General features: G+C 35.3%; 1 protein-coding gene across 1 annotated transcript in view; it reads left to right on the forward strand.

Moving 5' to 3' along the window:
* CFAP47 (cilia and flagella associated protein 47) overlaps positions 1-27,196 on the forward strand; it is a 374,253-nt gene that overhangs the window by 228,699 nt on the left and 118,358 nt on the right. The window contains exon 51 of the mRNA XM_080377676.1: positions 12,667-12,764. Coding sequence (XP_080233802.1) covers positions 12,667-12,764 — 98 coding nt within the window. The remainder of the gene's footprint in view (positions 1-12,666; positions 12,765-27,196) is intronic.

Consider the following 27,196-nt stretch of genomic DNA (forward strand, 5'->3'; position numbering starts at 1 on the left):
AGTTCATTGGTGTTAAATATGTATCAAAGAACACATAATAGCCAAAAAGTTTAATTTATGGAGTTATTTTATGTAGTATAACAATATCACCTATTTAAAAAAGAAAACAACACACAAAACCCCCCAAACTATAACCAATAAGGTTTTCTGTCTTTGGAGTAACATAATTATTATATGTATAAATGTATTTTATGTTTTGTATTCATTGTGATGAGGCACAGGGAAACACTTGAGTATCATTTTAAGGAACCTGATGACTAAAAATCATCTGAGTACAGTTTATCTTACTGTGCCAAGAGTATATCAACTGTGACTGTGTACACGACTTCTGAGCCGGCTTTTACTTTTTCAGACATGTTAAAATGTCAGTGTCACACAGTTTACCCAAGCTGTTCATCTGGCAAGTGATTTCCTAGCATGTCACAGTTTATACCCTCTTAAAATGTGCAGTGCTATGCTAAACTTGGCCAATGAATACTATTTCTGCCAAGATGCAAAACAAAACAAAACAAAAAAACCGAACTAGGTTATTTTACTCCATCATTTTTTGGATCTTCTCCAAGCAATTAGTATTGGTGGCTTTTCCACTACACTGACATAATGCATCTTTCTCCTTTTTCCCATCCCATTCCTCATTGCATGGTTTATATTGGTTTGTATATGCATCCTTAAATATTTCTGATGATTTTCCTAAAGCCTTCAGAGAGCCCACAGGGAAATTTAAGGACCCCTTTTTTCCAGGATCACCCTTAGCAACTTTCTATGCCGGCATAATAGCAACGAGGGGTAATCTTTCTGTTCATTATCTGAGACCTTACAGGTCAATACCCAGGCAAAGTTACCTTTGGCTTTTCCCAAAGGTAAGATATAGGTAGACAAAGACCTAAAAACCCAAACAAATAAAAAAGTCAATACAAATAAAGACAAATCTGGCAAATGGAGCAAAATTATTAGACCTTTGACAAAACCTCTTAAGAATTGGAGTAATTTTAAAAGTTGTATAAAGCAAGTAGAAGCAGAGAAGTTTAGTACATAACTTGCTTGTATTCATTGGGTTAAGAAACTGACGGACATGAACTTGATCATAGTTGCATCTGCTTGGGACTGCAATCTTAGCTCTGTGTTTGTTAACAGAGTGCCAAGAATTCTAGTTTCATGTGAGCTAAACATTATGGCAGTGAATGGAGGTGTGTTGAGGCATTTGGTGGAAAGTGAGACTGTGTTAGATGTAAACTGGTAGGTTATCTTCTGAATTTTGACAAACATTCCTTGAGGATGTTCTTTAAGGCTATTTACTAATGAAGACTGCATGACCTAAGTCAAGGGTCCTCAAATTTTTTAACCAGGGGGCCGGTGTGTGGATGCAGTGGCATGCAGTCATCTGCGGCTGCTTGGTTCCCTGCCCCAACCCCCGGCAGGGTTGTGTGTGTGGTGGTTCTGTAAATACCAGGGGCTGGAATGAGGACCCTGGGGGGCTGTATCCAGACCGTGGGCCATAGTTTAAGGACCACTGACCTAAGTAATCTTTCGTAATTCTTCTTGTCCCTTACCATTGTGAAGCTTTCCTGATACTTTTCACCTGTACTAAAGCTGCCCACCATTTGTTACTCTTCCCACCAGGGACTGGGACATCACTTTCAGTAGCAATCTTTTGTGCATGTGAAGATTGTAATCATTGTCTTTCCGTAAAAATCCTTCTGAAGAAAAAGAAAAGAAAAATAAAATATTTATTTAGCAATAGTTGTTTTCAGATCTTTAGCTTCATACTGGTTATACTAGTTTTTCTGTATTTTACTGTCTTTTCATCATTGCATAACAATTAGCTACTTCGTGGTTTTTTGTTTTTTTTTTTTTTACTTTTCTTCTTGAGTTGTTCTTGTCTTTCTCCCTCTTTGGAATTATGTGCTTAGTCTACTCTTAGACTGGATTATCCTGAGTACTTAGCCTCAGCTTCATTCTTTGCCAAGTCTTTGAACTAAGGTAATAATAATAATCAAATAACATTCTTAAAGCAAATATAATTTATTTTCACATTAGAAGTTAAATAGTCTTTTAAAAGTGTGTTAGTATTCTAAGCAATCACTTCACTATATAATCTCCAATTGTATCAAATTTATTCTAATCAGTGAAATGTTCCAGTTCCTCTTGCTTGCTATTCAAACTTCTAAAACCATTATGTAGTAACTGAAAAAGTATCATCTTCCAATAAATTACCACAAAGATTCTGTTTGTGGTGATGGTCTGATTTTGAGTTAACCAATTGAGACATGTTAATCTTGTAGACTAAGAATAATACAGCCAGGCAGCAAAAGATGAAATAATACTATAAAGGCAGAATGTTGAGAAAGCCACGCGATACAAACGTGCCTGAGGTGTGGGCTACTTCCAGGCATACAGACCATCCTGCCTGAAACCTGCCAGCGCTCCCCAGAGGTGCTCTGTTGACTTTCAGTGTCTCATTCAGGACAGATTCCTTATGTAGTAGATCGTTTCACCTCCTAAACATCCATTTCATCCCACCTCTTCAGTGAACATTATGTGGCTTATGATGCAAGTCTGGGGTTTTTTTTTCAGTGTGTGGCTATATACTCTTACTAAAGAAGACAGAGTCAAGAAATGTAATTGACATTGTGGACCTACTTTGGTAAAATTTGTGACAGTCCTTTCAATTTATTCTTCCAAAGCGTATTCCTTCAACTATTACTATGGTAGAATATTCCCCCCTCTCCCTACTCCCCCCACCCCTCCCTGGCCAAATCCAGTGAGTTTTCAACTCCTATATTGCTAAAATGTGCTGAATTTGTGGTCAGCATTTGGAATTTTCTTAAGCTTTTCATACTTTGTGTTCACATATGTCATGTTGCCTGCAGGCGTTAAAGAGGTGAGGGGAGATGGAGTCTAATGTCAAATATATTGCCTGTGTTATTGTTCAATTTTTGATCTCTCAGTTAAATCTATATTTACTAGTGTCACAAGTGCTTGGTACCTGGATGGCATACTGGTATATGCTCTGAGTTTACTCCCCATGCCACAATTTCCTCAGAAAAAGGCTTTCACATGTGAACCAGATCAGACCCCGAGTTCTGCCCCAGTGTACAGCAGCAGATAGATGTGTGTTGCCAATAAACAGGTGATAGCAGGCTGGACTAATTTAATGAAAGGTATGTGCTCTGGACCAGTGCAGAATACAATACAAATGGAGATCGAAGAAAGCCCCTGTAGCAGGGAAGAACCATATTTGCTGTATTTACATTCTATTGCCCAACTGCAAGGGAGAAGGGAGAGCTGTGACATCATCATATATAACATATTGAGAGTTTATGAAGGGCATGAAGAATATTCTGAGTTAAAGAGATATTTTCTGTTTTCCAAATCCCATAGACATAGCAGATCTGCTGGATGATTTTTTTGAAGCTGTTACCTGGGAGATGGAGATAAGAAAGTGTCTTTATGAAGTGAAGGTGAGAAATGGTGTTACGGCATCATACTGCGATGATATTAATAGCATGGAAGACTAAGCTTTAAAAATGGAAGATGTCAACAGCATTAATCATCCCTTTCTTTGAAATAAGCTGACTGCAGTGTTAAAATTCTGTCTTCTTACAGTTTTGGAGACATTTTAGGGAAAAGAAATATCATTTATAGGCTAGTGGTATCTGTGTTTCCACTGTAAGGTGGTGATCTTCCTTTGAAAAGGTGGCTTTTAAGGCAAATTAAACAGAGAGGTTCTGGGACTCTGCCTTATAAGAGATCAGAGACTTTTTCAGATCTTTGTTTCCTGGATCACAGCTAATTACAAGAGCTAAAATGTTGGTTTGTTTTTACATTTTAGAAAACTATTCTCATTTCTGTTTCCAAATTTTCCCAAGTGACAAAAGGCTTTGGAGCTATAGTCATTATCTAGTTTAGGACAATTCCTAAAGAAAAGGAACCCTACTCTAGTTTGTAGATTTCCCACTTGTAGAATGTTCTTCTTCACAAATCCTGCCTATATGTATTATATTAACTAGGAAAAAAAATATGAATTCAATATTAAGTACATTTTTTACACATGAAAGCATCACATTTTCATTTTAAATTGCAGCATTTTGAAGTGCACCACTTTGATACTTCAACTCTGATTTAGATGGACAATCCAATGCAACCTTCCAAATTCAACGTCACTTTAGAACTGACCCTCTCTATGACCTAGGTTTGATAAAAAATGTAAGGCACACTCTAAGTTTATGGAAGTTGCTCTAAAGTGAATTATAACATCGTATCTTTTAAGAACAAGATTAATGTCTGAGGAATATTAAAATTTTTTTCCAAGCTATGTTGTAAGGAATACATTAAATGAATATTCATTGAAACATTAGGGTTACTCAAATACGCTCATGCAAAAAATGGCAGCTGAAAGCAAAGTTTATCTTGTCATGTAATGCAAAAAGCTATATATATTGATTATATTTATTGAATAAGTATAACTCTTATATGAGAAAACTCATGAGCTCAAACCTAAGGGTGACAACCATAAATTACTAACTTCCTTGGAAGAAGAAAGTGTAGCATTGCTTTTGCAAGGATAAAATATTTGTCACATAGTAAAAATGAATATTAGTGTCTGCCTTTTTGCGTCATTTTGAGCTTTTAATATAATAGGATTCCAGCATTACCTTAATGTGTGTTTTACAGATTTCCCCTCAAAATTAGGTGCAGATTTTCTACACTTGGAAACTAAATGTGGAGAGAGATATCTGGGGCCAGTTAAAAGAAGGTTTAATTAATAAATAATTTTCAGTGGAGTGATGGATCTACTTATACAGAAAAATTGCAGTTTTTACCTGTGACATATGAACCAATTGGATTTATCTAGAAACACTGTTAAAAGTACCCAAAACCTGATTGTAAAGGGTTTATATGTCTTTGGAAAGATTATTTTAACTAGTTTTGTATCTGGCATAAACTTTGAAGTTTATGTTGTCAGTCTAAGGTAATCCATTAAAATCCTATTAAAAAAAAAAAATCCGGAGAAAAAAAAATCTGTGAATCTAACATGATAGAGATTTTCTGGAAAAGTTTACCAAAGGAATGTTACATCTTTTTAGTATAATTCTTAGATTGCTAGGGCCAGTCAAATTTGAAAAATAAGGAACATAAATCATCACATGTGCTTAATAGCTAGTCTGCTCCAAATAATTTATATGAAAAAAATATTTATTCTAAATGAAAAAGAAAAAACTAAATATATACAACATACACTTATTAACTGATCATTTTTCATGAACAATAGTTCTTGTTCATAGATGACTCTACAGGGGGTTGTTACACATGGATGTTGTGTGTGCACGTGAGCAGAATGAAGTCTAAATTTTGATTTATCCTTTGCTAGCAGTGGTGAGCTCTTTACATATTGAAAGCGATTACATATTACATATTGTAGGGAACTAGACAAAATGTCTTTTTTAAATTTATATTTTACATTCTGTAAAGTACAGTCATATACTATGAGAAGAGCATTAAGGGTACCCACTCAAAGAAAATTTCAATAACTACCAACCTGGAAAGATTTTTGTAGAAAGAAATCAATGCCTGTTACTGCTAAAAAAAGTACCCTTAAAGACGCATCTAAGGGTGTTGTTGATGTTTTATTTAAAGCTGGAATTGTATCTAATATTCTTTTTATTGCTATATTAGCTCTGCAAATATTTGGTAAAAATGCTGTGGAAAGAGTGCACATTGAATTTGAAAATATCACTGTAATTCAGCTTTTTTTTTAAAAAAAGAAAACATATATTTGATGCCAATGTAAGAAGTGTGTAACATTAGGATAAAGTATTTCAAATAAATTAACAGTAAAATTCCAGCTCCCCTATAGCGTCCATATCTACCTCCCACCCAAAACACCCTAGAAGTCTACAGTTTTCAGGACACCAAGCCAAATCTTCCTTCATCATCAGTGATGTGCAATGCAGCTGAATGATAGACAGCTATGTTAAATTGGGAGAGAAGAATCTTTTCTATTTTCGAGCCAATATATAACTGCTGATGCTTGACAGCGTATTTAACGGCTGGTGTAGCAGACACAGGATGAAAAATAATTTTAAGGAAAGGACAAGGAAAGGGGACACAGAGAACAGAAATTTCAGTTTGTGGCTGATAGGGTAGTAATATATTCTCATTCATGTGAGTAGAGGAAAGCATATCTAGTGAGTATAAGTAAGGGGATTTCACAACTGATAACTCTTCAGGACGTGATATGAAGTATAAGGTTAAAAGTGTATGGCTTACAACACTGATTTGTTCAGCAGAATTTTATAACATTTTAAAAATTTCACAATAAAATTAAGAAATCACGCACAGGAAGAACAGCTTATTTGCATCACTAAAGAGAAGTAGGACAAGACACCAGACTGGGTTATAAAAGGATGTTCAGCTCTGGAAGAGAAAACTGATGATTTTAGTGTGTCATATAAGGTGCAATGAGACTTGGAGGACACCTGTGAAAATTTTAATCTGAAAATTGAAAGCTCAAGTTTTATTTTCATTGACGTTTTAATTTAGTAATCCTGTGTTTTAAATACAGAACTTTCAATTCAATAATGTAATTACTGTAGATAAATATTAGCTGAAGAAATCAGTGCATTATTAAGGAATGGATACAGAGATATGACTGGGTTTTGTATTTGCACCATCCCCACCCCTCTTCAGGTAACTACATGTAATAGAAAGTACACAGCTTTCTATGCTTCCAAGGTTTCCATATTAAAAAAAAAAAAAACAAAAAACCCCCCAAACCAAACAAACCAAACAAAAAAAAAAAAACAAACCCCAAAACCACAAAAAAACCACAAACAAACAAACACAACAACACAAAAACCAAACCCCACCAAAATAGGGAAAGGTCTGAAAAAACTAAATATAACTAAGCTTTCTTATAGTGACGCTGATTGCATTTGCAGTAGCTAACATATGGAAGGTTCTGGCTTGCCCTGACCATTAATGACAGATGCTTAACCCTAACTATCAAGGGTGAAAGCCTGTGGACCAAGGGAGAGACTAAAATAGAAGATAGTGGCAATTAAATATTAAAGCAGATACATTCTTATCTTCAGAAGATTTGTGCTCACTCCTTTTTACTGGTGATTTCCATCTGAAGTACTGACTAAAATTTGTTTTGTTTTATGAGATCTGACAAGATCATGACCTGATAGTTGCATAAGGCGGGCTAAGAAATTTTTGTCATTGAATCCCCATAGTGAGATGATAAGAGATACACACCTAAAGTCAAACAGTTTATCTCATAACACGTCAAAATATGTTGCTTAGGCTCTAAGAAGAGACTTCAAATGCATTCAAAATGTTGATGCAAGTTTAGAACAGTAGTTGCATACGTAAGTGTGAGTTTATGCTTGTAATAGTATTCTCTGTTTTGAGTTGCCCATAGAGTTCTAAGAACATCACATTCTGGTTTAGCAAATCGTACGTGGAGCAAAAGGCATCATATCAAAACAATGCCGTCAACTTGGAATTATTTTTTTTTTTAGAATAAACATTTTCTGGGCTGGAAAGAAAAAGAAGAGTGTCTATTTTTTTCTGCCTGTTTTTTTTTTAAATGTGTGCAGAAAACAGAAACAGACAGATACAATCTTGTTCTGTCAGTTGGGAATGAACCATCTCTGTTTCAGCATGATTATATTGCAATTATCTCCATTGCCTGTGGTGTTTCAGTCTTGTTTTCCCAGCATCTACTACCTGGTAAAGTAAAACTCTTTAATAAAACCTAACAAAAAACAGCAAAAGAAATCCCCAAATCCCTGAACTTCGGATCTATACAGTAGCAAATGAAGTTCTAATACCAGACCTGTTTTCAGCCATACAAGTTCTTTAGTTTGGAAACAGAAACACCAAGATACAACTGAAGGAAAGGTCAAGAGCAGTTTTAGAATTTAATCTACTTATTTACATCTTTTCAGGGACCTAAAGCTTTAGTAGATTTTCTTAACTCCAGAAGTGACTTCTGAGTATTCCTGAGAGTAAGAACTATGTTCTGTCTTGTGGGTTGCCTTGACAAGAGAAGAAATTCAGAGCAAAATTAGGTTATAATTACTTGAGAATGAGGATACTTGAAAGAAATTGGCTTTGGGCTAGCCAGATTTATTATATCGATAAAGACTCATCTATAAAGTCACTGTTTGGTGTCATGTTTACAGGTAAGTAGGGATAAACCCCTAGGTTTTATATGTTTAACAATGCAAGTGAGCAGAAAAGCAATGATTCCACTGTGTTTTCACTGAGTAAAAGTTGACAGGACATCAGAGTTTACACAATTTCAAGGCTTAGTGCTAAACAAGACTAGCAGGAATGTTTGTCTGGTAAAGTTAGTTGCAAAAAGAAACGGAAAGATGCTCTTTCAGCAGAGAATTGCCAGGTTCTTTCCATGTGTTAAGAAAAGTGTTTCAATTGACGTATTTGACAGTTTTTAGGGAAATGCCTGTTGAAGGTGTGATGCAAATAATACTATGATCTAAATTATCTAAATGTATGCAATATCATTTAAAAATACATACAGGGTGTTCCCTCCCAAACATAATAGCTGTTTTTCAGAAAGATAATCTTTGGGCTGTGTTGTTTATTTAGATTGTCCAGAAAAAAATACTTGATTTTCCAAAATTGAGGAAAATTTAAAGAGGAATGAATCTAAATGTTCAAATGCATAAAAAGTACAAAAATAAATTAAGAATTCTTCACACCACTACCCCCCACCCCCCAGGTTTTACTAGCCCAAAATACTTGGAAGTCAAAACTAAATAGAAAACAACTTGATCTGAAAACTTTGCTTTTGAGATATATCAGGAATTTGAGTAATTTTAAGCAATTTGTGTGAAGAGAATCTGTGAATTTATATATAAGAGCATAAGAGAAAAAGCAAGTAGATTATAATTTCTATGTTACTGTAATTATGAAGTACAGAAAAATGATTCAGGAATGTTAAGAGTACTAATGAAAAATCTGTGATCAGAGACAACAAAGCAGGCTGTAAGTTTATATGGAAAAATATCTTGGTAACAGTATAGATGTATTAATTGCTGGAAGGCATAACATTGTAATGGCAAGTAACAAAGCAGTTCCACAAAACCTGTGGTTGTGCATTGGAGAAAAAGTACAAGTACTCTAGGACACTGGAGATACACTTCTGAGCTGATCAGTTTGTTAAGAGGCAGAATATGATGCTTAGAAAGTCTGTCCTGGGGGTAAAAAGTGGTTAAGGACTTTTCATACCAAAAGCAAGCCTTTTAACTTCTTTTTTTATCTCCCTTCATGGTGAGAATGAGGCATTTCTTCCTGTGGTTTCATTTCTGTATTTTAATCCTATCTTCTAACATTTCCTTTTCTGCAATTTAGTTTTCTTAGAAGCCTTTGGAAAGGGATTTTAGAAATAAATTTTTGGAAAACCGGTGTACTATGTCAACCACATCTCCCTTATTCACACAGCTGCTGGCTTTGTCAAAGAGTTCAAATAGTTTTGTGTTGTGGCTTCTCACCTTCTTGTTATTCTTAATTTTATTTGGAATATATAAACAAACTGACATACATCTGTAATTTCTCATTTTATCCCAGACACCTGTCTAAAAATTGGCAGCACATTATCTGCTTTTTCATTTCTATGTACCTTCAGTTCGCTTAAGCAATGGGTCACATGCTGGTTCCTTTTGAGTTTTTGGGCAAAGACTGTCTTGCTCAGGTGATTTGCTGTTTTCCTTTTTATCAGTTTGTTTCAGAACCTTTCCTGCTGAAACCTTAATTTGGGAAAGTTCCTCTGACCATTCACCTCAAAACAAGCTCTAGGGTGGGTGTAGGAAGCCCCTGAACACCACTATAGCAAATGCTACCGCAAAGAATTAATTTAGATTTCCTGCTGCAGTCTTATCTTACTTGGGCATTCCTTTTCCAGCCTGAGCATCTATCAGCCCTTCTGAGTTTGGCAGGCTACCAGCTTCAGATGTGTTTGAAAAGATTTTACTACTGCTTCTTTAAGTCTTTAGCAAGTTGTCACTCAAAAGCTTTGTGGTTTTTTTTTTTTTTTTGTATGGGTGTTCTTGAAGGTTTGGTAACAGGGAGGCAGCCTTGTTAATTTTCTGTTTAAATAATAGTTTATGCTCTTTTCTATTTTCCTTAATTGTACAGAACATTAATTTGAGAATGTGTTGCTTTAATAAATCATTTTGTCCTGCTGTTTGATCACATATTCTATGTAAATGGAACTTTACTTTTGACAATTCCCTTTGTTGAGCCTACCTGAGTTTTACAGACTTCTAGTGTACCCTTTCCTATAGTTTGACAGCATCCTTAAAGGATGTGATACCCCAGGCTATGGGTAGCCTTTGATTTTCTCTTAGTCTTTAATTGAGGACTTTTATTTCGGGTTTCAGGTGACGTGTTCTGTTTTGTTGTAAGGGGATCCTCCCTTCCTGTAGAAGTCATCTCTCGTCTGCATAGTATTTATTTCACATTTTTAAATGGATTAAACTCAGGGTCATGTGTACACCAGAATCCTTTAATGATATTCAGAAGATCTCTTTATCTCAATTATGTTAATTTTTATGTATCTTAAGATACTGAGGCTATTCCAGAGACTGGAAGACTGTAATATTCTGCTTGTATTAAAAAACAGTAAGTTGTATGCCTGTCAAATTAGCCTGAACAAAAGAATGTGTAAGTTAATACAGGATGTATTCAGTGAAGATTTAAAGAAAGTAATGTAATTAAAGCCGGTCAGACTTAGTTTTATTGGAAATAGGGTTTAGAAATAAAGTTATATATGCAGAATGAGAAACTGCAGCAAGGACAGCAGTGGCTTTGAAAAGAGATGGGGTCACAGCAGAAAAGAAAAACACTAGGTACTCCCAAGAGTAATGCTGTGGTAAAACAGAACTGCTAATGTAGCTCTCTAGTGTACCATTCAGGGAAGTGTGAGTAGGAAGATTAAGGTTATTTTCATCTCATACAATAAACTGACAAACAGGAATACTGTAAGCAGTCCTTGTGTATGCATTTTTAAAAGGTGCTGAACAACTGTTTATATTTGCAAAACAACAATTACCACACGAAACATTTCTGTTGTGGAGATCAGGCCTTACAATGAGAGACTTTGGGCTCAATCTCTTTTGGTTATCTGAACAAGACTGAGGAGCTAATTTTACTAACATACATGACTATGTTCTAAATACAGAAAAAAGCTAGATACTTAATGCTAGATCTCTTAAATCTATCAGAGAGAGTCATTACAAGATCTTTTGGTCAGACACTGAAGCATCTAACGGAAGTCAGAGATTAGACTCATATTTAAATGTCTTCCAATGCCAGTAAGTAGCCACCAGAACAAACTGCTAGGAGATACCTTCAAATCAAGACTCTAAGTCTACCTGGAAGATATGCTTTAGCAAAACACACATTGCTTGACTGAATTTGCACAATGATTCTATATAACTAAACAGAATTGAAGTTCTATGATATACCAAAGATATATATATATATGAAGGTATATATATATATATATATATGAACTAATGTTGATTTAATTTTGCTTGATATAGTATAAAATTATAAAAGTATTGTCAGTCTGATGTGGACTGACTCCAGTTCAAAGATCTGGTTGCCTATGCTTCCCATGGCTACTGGTAGTAAACAATTCCCAGTTTCTGGCCTTAATTGTAACATTCATGCAAATTCCAACTATTTAAAGGGTTTCAGAATCAGCATCATCAGCAGAATTTACAATCTGTCCTTATAATTTCATGAGCATGCACATGTGTGTGATAAATAGTCTTTGTGGCTTCATAAATGATCTCAAAATTCAGAGAGTCTCTGATGCATTTCACCTTTTGCATATATAATTAGAACTTCCCATTTCTCCTTTTTGGACTAGGTAATACAAAATACTGAAGGGAATCAAATCTGGAATTCTAGCCAGTTTATTGTGTAATTAAATGTGGGTTTGCATTTTTTTCTGGCCAAACTTTTACTAGTCATTGATAACACAGCTTGACATAAGATAGATAATGAAACTGATCTAGTAAGATAATACTTATTCATGAATGTTTTGATGCATGTATTTATCACCTCTGAGCACTCTCAGTCTCTTTAGTGCCAACTTGTTTGTTATCACAAAAGCTCAGGACATCCTGTCTCAAAACCTGATCAAAAATGCATTGTAGTATAAATCAATGTATGTTCAAACATGTATTTGAGGATGGATTCTGTGTAACTGAAAGTGATGATCTGTTTAATGAATAACTTGTAGTTTTGAATCTATGGTGGATAAGCTCCTAATAAAAAAATAATTTGCAATATTTTTTATTAGCATTATGTTTGTTGAAGAAAAACAGTTAAGAATAAATTATATGTAAAATTCTGAAACGATGTAATAGTCTAGAAAACTAATTTGCCAAACTGCAATTTCCATTGAATTTGTATATATATTGATTTTGTTCCTATTTTGAATCCAGACAAGAAGATAATGCAGTTGGTTGACAGCAATTAAATCAGTTCATGATTTGCTTTGTTTCAATATGAACAATGACTGGCATTTCTGCTAAAAGTCCAAATTTCTCATTGACTTGAATGCTGCTAGGATTGATCACCTCATGAGATGGTTTGTAAGGCATTTTATTCTTTTTAATATAGGAGGAAGTTCTTCAAATTGTACAGTGTGGTTCTCCTTAAAGATTAACAGCATACCTGCAGCACCAGAAAGAAAAATAGATGTGAAATGCAGAGCTCTGGTAAGATTACTGTAAAAGTTTAATTTTGTTCTACTGCATTAGAAGCAAAACGTAATTTTTATTATCGGTCTGGCTGTTATCACAGAGGATTAGTCAATTTTATTAAATGATCACACACAAATAACTTTTTGAATAAACCCCAATATTTATTAAGATGTCATTTAAACTCAGTGATACAAAGTAAAATGAATGCTTGGAAAAAAGTGTCTTTATCCTATTTGAATAATTACATTATTTTTTTTTTTTCTGCTGGTGTCTGCTAGTTTTGTATCTCAGATAAGGTTGAATTCTACAAAAACTTCAAGCAGTTTCTGTACAGTTCACAACATAAAAAGTATGTTTGGGTACCCTCCTTTCTTATGGATGCCAAATTATTATTGCCATTTAGATTCATTTTGTCATCGGTATGTATTTAGTAATATTTCTATTACTAAATAAGCACATACTTTCAAATTAATTAAATTATGTTCACTATTTTAAATGAATGATTGCATCATATTAAATAAGTTGTACGTTTTAAATCACTTAAATATGTAAACATAAAATAACTGTGTAGTATGTTTGCTTAATTGATATTGTTTTTATTCTCCGAAGATTTATAATTGTATTTATATTTGAATTATACTTTGTAAGGTTATTATTTTCAGAACTAATCTTTTTTTTATCTTCTGTAAATGGATATTTGCTTTATCATCTAGATGTCCTGCTTCTGCATGAATTGTAAGCAACCAGAGAAATACTGACTTTAATAATGGTTGCTAGTAACAGGTACTATGAAGAGAAATTATTGGTGTGGTACTTTGTTGCAGGAACATTTTTGCAAATAAAAATATGTGATACAAGTACTAGGGGACTACCTCTTCCAGTAACAGATGCTGGAAAAGGAGAAGAGTCTCCTCAGTTGATTTTATATGTCAGCATGTGTTTATGTGGGAGAAAAAGTCAAGACCAGTAAGTATGTCTCAAAATATTTAAAATATCATTGTTCATATATCACTTCTGGTATGCTCTTCTTTCCTTGAAGTGTAGTAATCTGATTGTGAACTTCTGTAGGGCTGAGAAACAGATAATGATGTTTTCAAAATCTTGGTGTTGGGTGAGCATGGTGGTAAGGAGGTGTCTGGTGCTAGTAAGAAACAAAAACTAGACTGAAAGAGTTTGTGATCTGAGACCTTGAAAATAACAGTGTAGGTTTTTGACCTACAGGATCATGCTTTATCTTGTATCATTTTCTGATCTGAAATACCGTTAAAATGGTAAAAGGAAAAGCTAGATTTAAAGTATATTATTGACTTCTATTGTATAATAGATTCTCAAGGCATTTTAACTCTGCCTATATTTTTTAATCTAATTCAGTGTGAAAACTTGCAAAAGTCACTTCTAGTAAAATCCAACATATTTTTACAATGTGTGGGGCACTGAAATTCTTGAACTGAATGTGCAGAATTCCTTTCTAGGAAAATGAAGGAAGTAAAGAAGTAGCTATACCTTTTCTTCAGATCTCTATAGCAAATCTCATAAAAAACTTTTTTATTGATGAATTTTGAAGATGGCACATAATTTTTTACTAGAAATTAATACACATGGTACTGTTATGGAAGTGCTATTACTACATTCACTGGTTACGTGTCAGGCAATTCATTTTGGACTGGTGATTATCCTAGGTAATGGCACAGAATCACAGAATCACAAAATAGCCAGTGTTGGAAGGGACCTCTGGAGATCATCTAGTCCAACCCTCTGCTAAAGCAGGTTCTCCTAGAACAGGCTGAACAGAGTCATGTCCAGGTGGGTTTTTAATGTCTCCAGAGAAAGAGACTCCACAACCACTCTGGGCAGCCTATTCCAGTGCTCTGTCACCCTCAGGGTAAGAAGTTCTTCCTCATATTCAGAAGGACTTCTGTTTCAGTTTGTGCCCATTGTCCCTTGTTCTGTCACTGGGCACGAATGAAAATAGCCTGGCCCCATCCTCTTGACACTCACCCTTAAGATATTTGTAGACGTTGATAAGATCCCCTCTCAGTCTCCTCTAGGCTGAACAGGACCAGCCCTCTCAGCCTTTCCACCAGAGGGAGATGCTCCAGTCCTCTCATCACCTTTGTAGGGCTCCACTGGACCCTCTCCAGCAGTTCCCTGTCTCTCTTGAACTGGGGAGCCCAGCACTGGACACAGCACTCCAGATGGGGCCTCACCAGGGCAGAGCAGAGGGGCAGGATCATCTCCTTCGACCTGCTGGCCGTGATCCTCCTAATGCACCCCAGGATCCCATTGGCCTTCTTGTCTCCAAGGGCACACTGCTGGCTCATGGGCAACTTGCTGTCCCCCAGAACTGCCATGTCCTTCTCTGCAGAGCTGCCTTCCATCCAGCAGGTCAGCCCCCAGCCTGTACTGGTGCATGGAGGGGTGTCCCTCCCCAGGTGCAGGACCTTACGCTTGCTTTTGTTGAACTCCACGAGGTTCCTCTCCGCCCAACTCTCCAGCCTGCCCAGGTCTAGCTGAATGGCAGCGCAGCCTCCTGGTGAATCAACCACTCCTCCCAGTTTCATCACTCCTCCCAGGTATCATCAGCAAACTTGCTGAGGGTACACTCTGTCCCTTCATCCAGGTCACTGACGAGTAAGTTGAAAGAGACTGGACCCCATACTGACCCCGGGGGAACACCACTAGCTACAGGTCTCATTAAAAACTGTCAGGGTGACATGAGTAAAAAGAGCTAATACAGTCCTTGACTGCTAAAGAATGGTCAAATACAAGCAGAAAGCAAATAATAATGGTGATACTGCTATTAGAATGTTATCACAGATCTGGTTCTCAGAGGTTAAGAATCGTAATTGAAATACTGGAAGAAAATCTAAGAAATCCACTAAAAGCATGGAGGACTGGAAACGCAGGCTTTGTCTTATGAATGCTAGTTATCTCTATCAGCTCAGTTTGGCACTGAAAAAAGGGAAAAGGATGTGATCATTCACCAAAGAATATTGAAAAGATAGTGATGGTGTCTCAGTTATGCTGACCAACATGCATCAAGAGCTAGCAGCCAAAATTTAAGTCTGAGTATTATTTACTTTTGTGCAGAAAGTCCTAGTATTGAGAATAATAAAGCAAAAAGGAAATAAAATCAAACTGGAAAATCTTACCAGTGAAAACAGTAGATAGTCTTGTAAAGCTGAGGACTTGAAATTGCTTGGAAAGATAAATTTTTTAAAAGCATAGGCACGTGGTACATATGCTAAACCAGTGAGTCAGATTTAATAAATGCATTGATCTCTTTTTGACCTCAGAGTCTGTCTTCTTCCTTCCTGGCCCTTGGAAATAAAATTATTAGTAACATTTGATTTAAAATACCAGTAACACTGCTTTTGGACAGTAGTTGTAGCTGTATCTCGTAGTCAAATGCAATACAAATTTATCCTCAACATCTCAGAAGTACTTTTTCTGTCTTACGCAGCTGGTAAGATTTCTGAAACATCAGAAATTGGCTACAGCAGAGGTAAGGCTGGCCAGACAGAGTTTTAAAATGAGCAAGGTGCATATTAAAGTCTTTATTTTCTTAATGGTAGACATGCGGAGGCAGTGACTACCAGCCTACAGACAGCAGGGAAGTCCTCAGGGAGGTGAGAGCTGGTGGGCACCCCAGGAACAGTGGACAATATAGGATCATCCCAACGTATGTCACCTGGGCACCATGAGTGATGTAGGCATTAACAAGATTTTGATGAATAAATTTGCTTGCAGATTCCAGTTTTGTGTTTGAAGTTTGGAAATGCTTTAGGCTAACTCGGCCTTTTGTACTTTAGAAATGAGTGTCTGTATGAACTGAAACGCCTGCGACAGGATGATAGCTCATACCAATGGAAAGGGGTGGCAGGATGTGTCTGTCAGGGTTCAAACTGAGTGACTCTAGATACTCTGACCTTTATGGATGGCCTGAGGTGGTGGCCATCAGCTGATGTTGCAAAAGGATTCCTCTGTGGAAGAGCCCAGAGAATTTTGAAGAGACAAAAATTTTGAAGGTCTACCTGGCAGCACCATACAATTGACTGTAGCTCAGATCTTGGTGACAGGAGAAAGTTGCTCTCTTCTGCTTTCAGTACACAAAATCAGCTAAAAGGAAATACTGCAGGTCTGTCTGCACTGCCCCCCGGACTTATACAACTTTAACAAGGCAATGTGTTACTGTCCTCTTTTAGTTATCTCAGGATTTTTTGTGCTAGTTGTATTGTGTGTTTTCATCTGTCTGTCTTATAATAAATAATTCTGGCTAGATTTATGATCCTGAATAGGAACAACACAGGATTTTCCAGTTACATTTATCTTTGGTTTGTACTGTTAATTCTGTGCCTCAACATCCTTAAGGTGCAAAATTTTAGTCTCAAAAGGTATCTGCAAGTATAAAAAGGTATGTAGAACAAAGGCAATCTGGTTTAACTTGCTTTTTAAATGAAATATAATAAACTTGCATTTTTATATTGATGAGACCAATCTTGCTACATATCACTTTTGGATATGTTCTTTCTCGCAAACTAAATTTCAAAGTGGAGATTGAAGAGTTAAATGGATCAAACCCGATTTTATGCTGCTCAAGTTTTCTTAAAACTCTTTTGGCTTGTCATGGATGAAGGTATTTAAGGTTGTATTTTGCTGCTAAACCAGATCATGATTCAGCTATTGAATAGAAATAAAAATATTGAATATGTGCCATATTGAAGAAGTCATTAATTTTAAGTTCTAATCTAATTTCACTTAATCACCATATACCAGTAAAAGAAATATCCTTTTTTTGAATAGAATCTTTGAAAGGCGTAATCTGGTGGGATGAAAATGTAATTTTTTCTTAGCCAGAGATTTGCCACCTCTTCAGGGAAAACCTATTTTTCTTTTCCTCCCTCCAATAACATCCAAAACCCAGGGAAAATACGAATATGGATAATTTTACTCTTTCTTGGTCTTTCTCAACTTTATATGTGTATTTTACATATATACACACACAGGTATATATGTTAATTTATATTAAAATATCAAAAGGCAGTGAGCTGTGCTCAGGTTACATTTTTTAGATCAAGCAGAATGTCTACTAAATGCAGTTAGAAATAGAGTAGTAGAATGGTAATTCCAATAAATAAAAGATGATGATTCCTTATAATTCATCTTTTCATTTGTTATCCATGCTTGCTGGCAGCAGAATCACAGTAAATTAGGATAAGAAGTTAACTTTTAGACTGGTTCATCCAGCTGTAAGTAGTAAGTTTGGCTTTCGTCTTGTCCCAGATGTAGCTCCATTAAAATGTGAACTTCAGTTTAACATCTAACTGGAAGTTTAGATTCAAATCCTATTGTAGTCTTTTCAGTAGATAGTGTTGTTTTCTGGGAAATGGATTAATAAACATTTCAGTAAAGACTTCAGAATTTGACCCATAAATTGAAAGAAATGACTTTTTAACATTAAAAGATAATATTTTTCCTAGGTGGTTTTTTTTGTTGGTTTTTTTTTTGTTTTGTTTTTTTTTTTTTTTTGTTTTTTTTTTAACTAGGATCCAATAATTCATCTAATTTGAAACACATTTGTCTCTAAATTGAATTAGGGTTAATTATTTTTGCTGTCCGTGTAGCCACTAGAACGCCCTCCACAGATTGCATGGTATCATATAATGCTTTAAAGGTCAATACAATGTTTGAATAATGAAAATATTTTCATCTCTTTTTCTTCTTATATGTGTGTGTGCACTTTTTCTACCAAGAAAATTATAGTAAAAAAGAAGAAATTGCCTCATATTTGGCCCTTAATAGTAATAGTAGTGTTTTATATTATTACATTCAGACTTTTGGGGACAGCGAACCACTTCAACTTCTCAGCTTTTCTACCAGATCATCAGTACTCAGGGCATCTCCCGTGTTTGATAAATGCACGGTGCCAGTATTTTCCAAATAGCAGAATCAAATATTGATTTTAAGTTTCATCATCATAATTCCACATGCCTGTATCAAGCAAGGGCTGGATCACAGTCTGTTTTTTCAGTTTTCCATTGATCTTCATGATAGGTTTATTTCTTACTTTTCTCCCAGGGTTTTCCAGGGTTTTGGTGTTTGTTTTGGTGTTTTTTTGTGTGTGTGTTTTTTTGTTTTTTTTTTTTTTTTTTGGGGGGGGGTAGTTTTGGGGGGGTTTATGTTTGATTTTGTTGGTTTTTTTCCCAACCTGGACATTTAGTAGATGATTTCAGATTACATTTAAAATCATTTTAAAATGAATGGGGATATTATGAAGCAGAGTAGTCACAAATAAACCACACTTTTACTTTCTGGTGAGGCGGATACATCACTTTTCATCTGTTAGGCCTCCAAACAGTGTTCAAAGTTCAGACCCTCATATAAATTTGGAATAACACTGAATATTCATAGCCTTGATATTTGTGTCTTAGGTCATAAAAGGGTAAGGGATCTGTTGTCCTTTAAAATTTTGCTGGACTCTCTGATACTCACTGGACTCTGAAATGCTGAAGTCACCAGACTCTCTAGGCACAGACTATAAAGAATTCAACAGAGCAGTTCAGACCAAGGTTTGAACCTACGTTATAAACGCTGGATTTGTCTCCAAGGGTGCTCAGGAACGTCAAGGAAAAAACAAGTTTATGTACATATAGCATGATACTTTCACAGCTTTTAAGGGTTTTCAGTTCAGACATTTTTTGCTGAGCCACCAGGCCTATCCTTGAACTTATATGTACATTTTTTATCCATAACTACCTTTGACTTTGAAGTATTCACTGACCATGGTGTTTGAATCATTACCTTTATATTCAGCTATGTTCTTTATTTTAATTTGATGCCCCCTACTTCTTAAATTACAGGAGTCAGTAGACAGTTAAACACTATCCAGTCTCTCCATGCTACTCATGATTTTGTAGACTTTTATATATCTGTCCTGAATTATCTCTCCTCCAAGATGAAGAGTATGATAAGGTAGCCATCTTAATTTATGTTTTCACTTGGACCATCATATTTTACTATTGTAGTATTTCTCCAGCAGTATTTGCTTCAAAAAGAAAAAAAAATCAAAAACCTTTAAAAGAGAAACTATTTCTGTAATCAAGAATATGTCTAAATTGTTATATTCTGATTAAATAGATGGATTAAGATCCCTGATATATTTCATCTAGTAAGTGGTCTTTAAAAAATACATGACAACCAGTTAAGTCTATTTTGCTGCCTTCTATTAAATGAAAATAACTTATCTTCCTGCTTTTATATTAAGTACTTGTGATAAATCTTATGTCAACTATGCACAGTACATGTCTTCTGACCATAGTGGTAATTTTTTATTGTGCCTGAATACCTAATGTTTTGACTATAACCATATATTTCATTTCTAAGAGAAACAAGACAATATACTTATTCAGTGAACACATCAACCAGATTATAAGGTGTTGCAATGATTCATGTTGTAAATCATATAGCTTGCTGATCTGGATATTTTTCTAATCCAGGCCCTGAACACTCTGAAATCACCATTCCAGAAATGAGAAGAACCTTATTGGAATGGAGGGGGATTAGCCAGATGCAGGTTTATTTTTTAAACTGTGTGTATATTAATAAAAATTAGGTCAATTGGTGAAGCCTGGAAAGGTTGTAAGGATGCATTCCAGCTGTGAAGTATTCCTGCCCACCTTGATTGTTAAAGCTCAGTAAACAGGGGAACCCTTATGAGTGTTTAGATGATAAGCCTTTTTTCTCAGAGGATAGGTATTATCAAGTGTTTTTAATACTGAAATAAGCAGAGTTAGGATTGACTGGGTTATAATGAACACCTCCAACCTTACTTTAAAACTACATCAGTTGCTGCTGAGCTCCAAACTCTTTTTGCCAGCTGTCATAATGAAAGCAATCAATCTAAATTCTAAGTACCATGTGTCTTTTGTCAGCGTCCTTTGCCTTTCAGTCCAGCCTGAGAACCGGTTCTGGCAGTTGGCACTGCTGGCCTGGTAGAGAACATTTTCCCACAGTCATTTAAAAACTCCATCAATTGTGCCACTTGTATTAATATTTCCATATAACTGTGCTAAAAATAATTCCAGTAAGGAAATTTTGGATTTGCGAAGCCTCGTTACTTATTTTATGATTTTGAAAAATCTCTCTAAGTTCTGTTTTGTTCTGCATTATGTAAGGGAGATTGATGTAGAGACTTCTCAGTTCTGGCTTCCTCCTCTACCAAAGCAAATTTCAGGTTCCATTTCACCCTGACAAAGATAGTCAACTCCATTAAAAGAGGTCACCTAAAACCTAGTTCAAGGAAAAAGGAAAGAAAGTACCTTCTGTGATCATTGTCTGCCCAGGAATTTCTTCCTTTTTCTTTCATGAAAGCATTAATGCATTTTTTTTTTTTCATTTTGTCTTGTCCAGACCAGCCTGTAGCAGTCTAATGAATCTCAAGGGCAAAGAAAACGAACCTGCAACAGTAGAGATGGTACAGGATGCAGTTCAAATGTATATTTTACTTTAAAAATAATTCTAAACTATATTTCAATAATTGTGTGTTTTTTTCTCTGTTAGTGACTTCTAGACTGAGAAGGAAGGATGGATAGCAGCATGGGATTCCTAATAGTCCTACTGCTGGGTCTACTCCTCTAACTCTTCTCACTTGGCTCCAGATATGATTTTGTCTTCTAAATCCATCACTTTATAAGGCGTAGATCAGAAGCAGCACCCTTACCAACACAGTAATGTTTTTCTTCTCATAGGATATATTAGCTCAAAAATCATGGCAGATCTTTAGCACTTGGGAATCATGCTTTGGGGATTGTAGAGGTACAAGCCAACTGTGGAAGATGTCAGTCTGTTTTAAATCCATAATAGAGAGCCACAATAATAAGAGATTACATGAAAGATGTCTTAATTTTTCTAGGTCGTGCCTCTTCCCTGGCACCTCTACTTCTTTTGTTTAATTACTTGAAGGGTACCCACCAGGAAAGGTGCATCTATGTCAGCATTTCAGTTCACAGACACAGCGTGTTTTTTGTGTGTCTCTCCTGATCATCCACACTTTCTGCACTTTCATTTATATCACACAGCAGTCTGGGAGTGCATGAAATGCACCTAACATAAAAAGAATATTTTTCAGGGGCTTGTCTAATGTTCTTCTGTGTGTTCTCACCACATGCTAATATAGACAGATCATAGCACCCAGTTCTTTCTTACTCTTCCCATCAAAAAAGACTGCATCATGTTTATTCTAACAGGAGTTTGTGTTTTGTGGGAACAGCATGACGTTGATAGACAAGTACAATGCAGAGAGCTTGTTACAAATACAGCCAGGGTTAAAGTAGATCTAACTTAGAATTTAAATTATGTGTTAGTGTCTCCTTTGTTATTTTTTCATTATTTATTTAATTAAAAGTTCAGAGCATATAACAAAGAATATTTTGTAATTATGTAACTTGGCAATTGAAAACAGTGACATGCTGTTTTCATAGCTCTGGTACATTAACTTTTCATAAATCCTAAGGTAAACTGTAATGTGAATATTATTATATATGGCTGGTACTTGGATCATTTTCTCAGAAACTGAGTAACCTGAAGTTATGAATCATACCCTAACACTAGTTTTTAGAATATGCTTTCATAACAATTGGTAGCATTAAAAGTAACATTCTGTAAAAGAACCATGGCAACATGGTTGGCAAAAGAAAAAACAAATTTGGGAAAGTGGTAATTATTAATCACCCTAACTAAAAGCAGTTTGGAAAGGTTTAGAACTTATTTGTATAGCCCATTAAAAAAAAAAAAAAAAAGAAAGAAAAAAAAAAGAAAGAAAAAGAAGTTATCAAAAAGCAGGTAAACTACAAGAAATATTAGAATGTAAGTGAAAATTTTTGATAAATATATAGCAGCTGCTAACCTCCTCCTCTCTTTCCTACAGATGCATGAATCAGTTCTGTGATATAACAGCAGGGAGCTAATGTAGATCACAAAATGACAGCTGAGCTGTCACTAACTGCCATTGAACAAAAATGTAGGGGTAGATCTAAACTGACTAATTAAAGGGGTGTTTCATCTATGCTAGATGAGTGGTCATATATATGAAAAATAACTGTCAAGTGAAGAAGGAAACTAGCCTTGTATAATTAAACTACCATGTCACTTAGTCCATGACAGCAGTTGCTAGCCCTGTGGCTTATGACTGAAAACAAGAGGGGGTTTTGCTCAGTCATTGAACATAGCAAGTCCAGAGAAAATGTTCTTGTTCAAAATTTTGCTCAGTGATGGTATCTGGAGTGGAGATTGTACAGCTTAGTGAATTAGGTGTTAAAGTAACATCACTGAAAGGAAAACTTAATGTTTGAACTCTCTTCCCTGTGTATACCTCTGTAATGATTGTCTTTCTAATCAGTGGAACTTGTGCTGGATTTTTATCTCAAGACAAAACACTTTAGTTTTTTAGTGTTTTAGATACACTCTGTAGGGTTTGGATGGTTTTGTTGTTGTTGTTTTGGGGTTTTTTTTGTTGTTGTTTTTTTTTTTTTTTTTTTTTTTTTTGGGGGGGGGGGTGGTTAATAGCAATGAGAGGAACCTGAAAAAGAACAGTGAGAATTTCTCCAAAATATGTAGTTATCTTAAGCATAAATTTTGAAACTATGTTTGGAGGCTCTTACTAGTGATGAACTGTGAATTTTTCTGTAGTATAGCTTTTAAACCTGTCCTGCCATTTTTCTGGCAGGAAGACTGGTGATACTGCCACTGGTTTTCCCTCAGTGATTAATGTGAATTAGTGAGTAGTGAGAACTCACTGCTTTCCTTGTGTAGTATGAATATTTATTCCATTCCTATGAAGTTGTTCTGTCTATATAACAGGAAGCTGTATCTTTATTTAAGACTAATTTTCTTAGAAAATTTAGCAATATCCCTGCTTCTCCAAAATATTATTGCTGTGTTCCCATAATCAGAATACTATTTAAAAATACTGGAGTGAAATTCAGATACTCTTTTATAGTTGTGTATCTCTAGAACATGGGCTGAAGCAGCCAGCTGTTTTCGTTTTCTGCTGAATTTCTATGGATAGTATGCACAGCTTCTGAAACAGAAAATGATCATTAAATGGCATCATTACAATGAGCAAAAGTTTATCCACACATAGAAACATTCTCAAACAACATCTGAATCAGGAACTTCAAGTAAGTATGTAAAACTAGTTGATTATGATTTGAACAAAGAAGCTGTGCTGAAGTTTGTAAAATGCTGTTAAGAGGATTTTTTTGCTTTAAGTTATACAATTTTAGATGACATTCATATGTTAGGCTAAAACCCTACCTGTTTTAGATGGTTTGGTTGAAAAAGGAATCCAGATCTTTCCTTTTCTATTTGAATCAGAGTAAGGAATGACTATGTCATTGTGACAATATGAACATATTTCTAGAACTTGCTTAGCGCTTCCTCACTAGAAAGGACGGATCAGCATCTGTTACTGTCTGAAGACTGTTCTTCAGCATTTTTAAAATGAATTTGCAGTTGGATTTCTATTCCTGGTATAAAGGTATATGAAAATCGTTGCGAATGAAATCTCAGATTAAAAAGAAAGTAAAGCCTTTGTGGCCATAGAGACTACATTAGTTCAATCTCCAGAACTATTTGTATAAAAGTAACATAAAGGTCATACAATTGGTTCCCTGCAGCAGATATTTCTAATGAAAAATTCCAGCTAAATTATTTGAGAGAATTGTGAAGTAAAAATTAGCACTACTCATTTCCCATGGAAAAAGATAGTGAACAAGTACTCAGTAATTATTAATTTATATATTTCTCTGGGACTTAGGTTACTTTACGAAGAATTTTAACAGCTCAATGGAATCATCTGAGAAAGCAGGAATCATAGAATCATAGAACAGCTTGGGTCAAAAGCCAAATTACAATTTGTTCATGAACGTCCATGATTTATTAATTAAATGACACTTCCAGTTATAATGAGTCGTTTGTACATTTGCAGATATTTTTAGTTCTAAATGCAGAGAAAGCAACCATATTTTTAATTTTTCCAATTGGTACTTATCAGTCTTCCTGTTGGTACCAATGCCAATTGATAATATCAGTCTTCATCCATTGACAACATTGTAAATATTTACAATTTTTTTTTTTTTTTGGTTACTGTATTTTACTTTGGGGTTTGCTGTGGATTTCCCAAGGGATAACAGTAGTACAGAGGCTTAAAATAGTCTGATAAATTCAGTTTAATTATCTCAGATTGCCTAGAAAAATGGACTGTAACAGTTAGTTTCCTTACAAATATTCAAATGGATTTATCCAGGTTGTACGTAGAGGTCAAGAAGTAAGCCAATTCTTAAGTTTTTGTGTAAAATGACTGAAAAGCTGGCAGTTATTGCTTTGAGCATGCTTATTTTTTAGCAGTTGTCTATTTCACGGAGAAAAGTCTAAGTGTATATTGCTGGTTCACGGGTCAAGAGACTTTGCAATCCATCCATATATTTGAAAAATAGTATTGTCTGTCTTGAGAGGAAGTATCTAATACGTGAGCTCCGAGCAGGATCTGGTAGAACAGGAGATAAGCCAGAGGGGAAGGTCTGTTTTGAACAGTGAGTTATTAGTTTCTGCTTTAATAAAACCAAATGCCTGGAAGGGTTTGGTTTGGTTTCCACAGAAGTGTGGAGACAATAGGTTTGTCTGTTCTCTGCCAAATTTTTCTCTTCCCCTCTCTCTCTCAGGTCCCTGAAAGCCATGTGAGTACTCAAAAAGTTGGCAATGTTGCTCTGAAACATATGCTTCCCACCTCCACTTCCATGTGAGTTGTTCTTGCTGAGTTGAAACTTGTGCCACTGTTGTCAGTTGTAACGGCTCCCAGCTCCATGCCACTAACGTGCTGCCTCTGCACTCTGGGGGTGACTTTGAAAGATCACTGTCAGTGTCTTCACACTTAGCAAGATGTTTACATGCAGATCTAAGAATAGGTAGGATGTTTCCATTATGGTTCCAGCTTTTTCCAGCCTTCAAACCTCCTCGTTTTTGTCAGCCTCTAGGAAAATGAATGCAACGGTCTGTTCTGTGTGTTCCATACACAGCAGATGGTGACTGTGGGATGAATATAACAGTTGAGAAATGTTTCATTGGTATTTACCTGTTTTAAAATTGAAATCTCAGGAGGATACCTTTAGCCCTATAAAAGATATAGGATGAAATAATGGCTCATGTCCAACTTGGATATACCAAAAAAAGTATATTTCTGCAGTCCTTTGCCTCAAAACTAAGCACACAGGAGTATGAAGAGATCAGTATTTAAAGGGGTTTATATTCCTAGTCATAAATCCATGGATCTCTAATAAACACTTTCTTCCACATCTTTCCCATACCACCCCATAGAGAGGGAGAGGCTGCTTTCTGGATGACAGAACTAGTTGGACAGTATAGAAAAACCCAGAGAAATGCAAGTGTGGGCCTTGGTCCCTTTCAGAAGTTCTAATGTCAGATATCTGTCATTAATAATACATATTTTTATTTTAATATTATCAATAAACATTGATTGTGATATAGTGAACTTGCATTACTTTTTTAGAGTAAATACTAAGGGAATATGTGGGACAGATTACTAATAGAGATACCTCCAGTATGTCACATACGGCAGACAAAATTAATAGTGCAGCATTTATTGTATATGAGACAGTAATTTGTGAGCAAACTTTAAGGACTTAAGCGTTAACTTTTCTTGTAGCAACAACTATTTCATTTTAAAATTTGTCTGATTTTTTAAGTGATAGTAAGGCATTGAACTAAAGAACTCCTACAGAGACTATTCCTTCAGATTTATATATATTTCTGTGTTCAGAAGAACTATTATCATTTAAGAAATTCTTTTCACTTTATAATACTGATATTTCCTGGCTTCTGAGACTGCAGAGATATGCCAAAAATAAAAATGGAATTTATAATCCCCAAGTGTCTAGGATTTGGGAGGGGAAGGCTTTTATCCGAGGCATTTTATCTGTCCATATGAACTTATTTGTAATTTTCTACTCTTGGAAAATTCAGGAGAAAAAGTTATTCTCAGTACAAACCCTGACATATTCATTTTTGTTCTAGAATTATCTCTACATCTATAGGGTTTGCGCCAGTGATAATTATATCAGTCTTTTAAAGTGCAAAGAAACATGATTCCTTAAAAGTACCTTTTCAAACCTACAGAATAAAAGAGTTACAGTAGGTGCAAGATCTAAGACAGTCAAATTAATTAGAATTTTACCTCTGCTTACTGAGTAATGATGGTAGGTGGTGTAGCTGAGATGTAAATTATCTCATTACTATGGTTATAAAAATTAATAAAGTGAAATATTACCAGAGTTGGTTACTGGTTTTAAGAAGTAAAGTACTTTTAGTTAGCTCATACCAGCATGAGCTGGCAGTAGAGGCACATAGAAGAATATTTGCTTCCACATTTGTAG

The sequence above is a fragment of the Falco punctatus genome (assembly GCF_963210335.1).
Source record: "Falco punctatus genome assembly, chromosome: 2".
In the NCBI taxonomy this organism is placed as follows: domain Eukaryota; kingdom Metazoa; phylum Chordata; class Aves; order Falconiformes; family Falconidae; genus Falco; species Falco punctatus.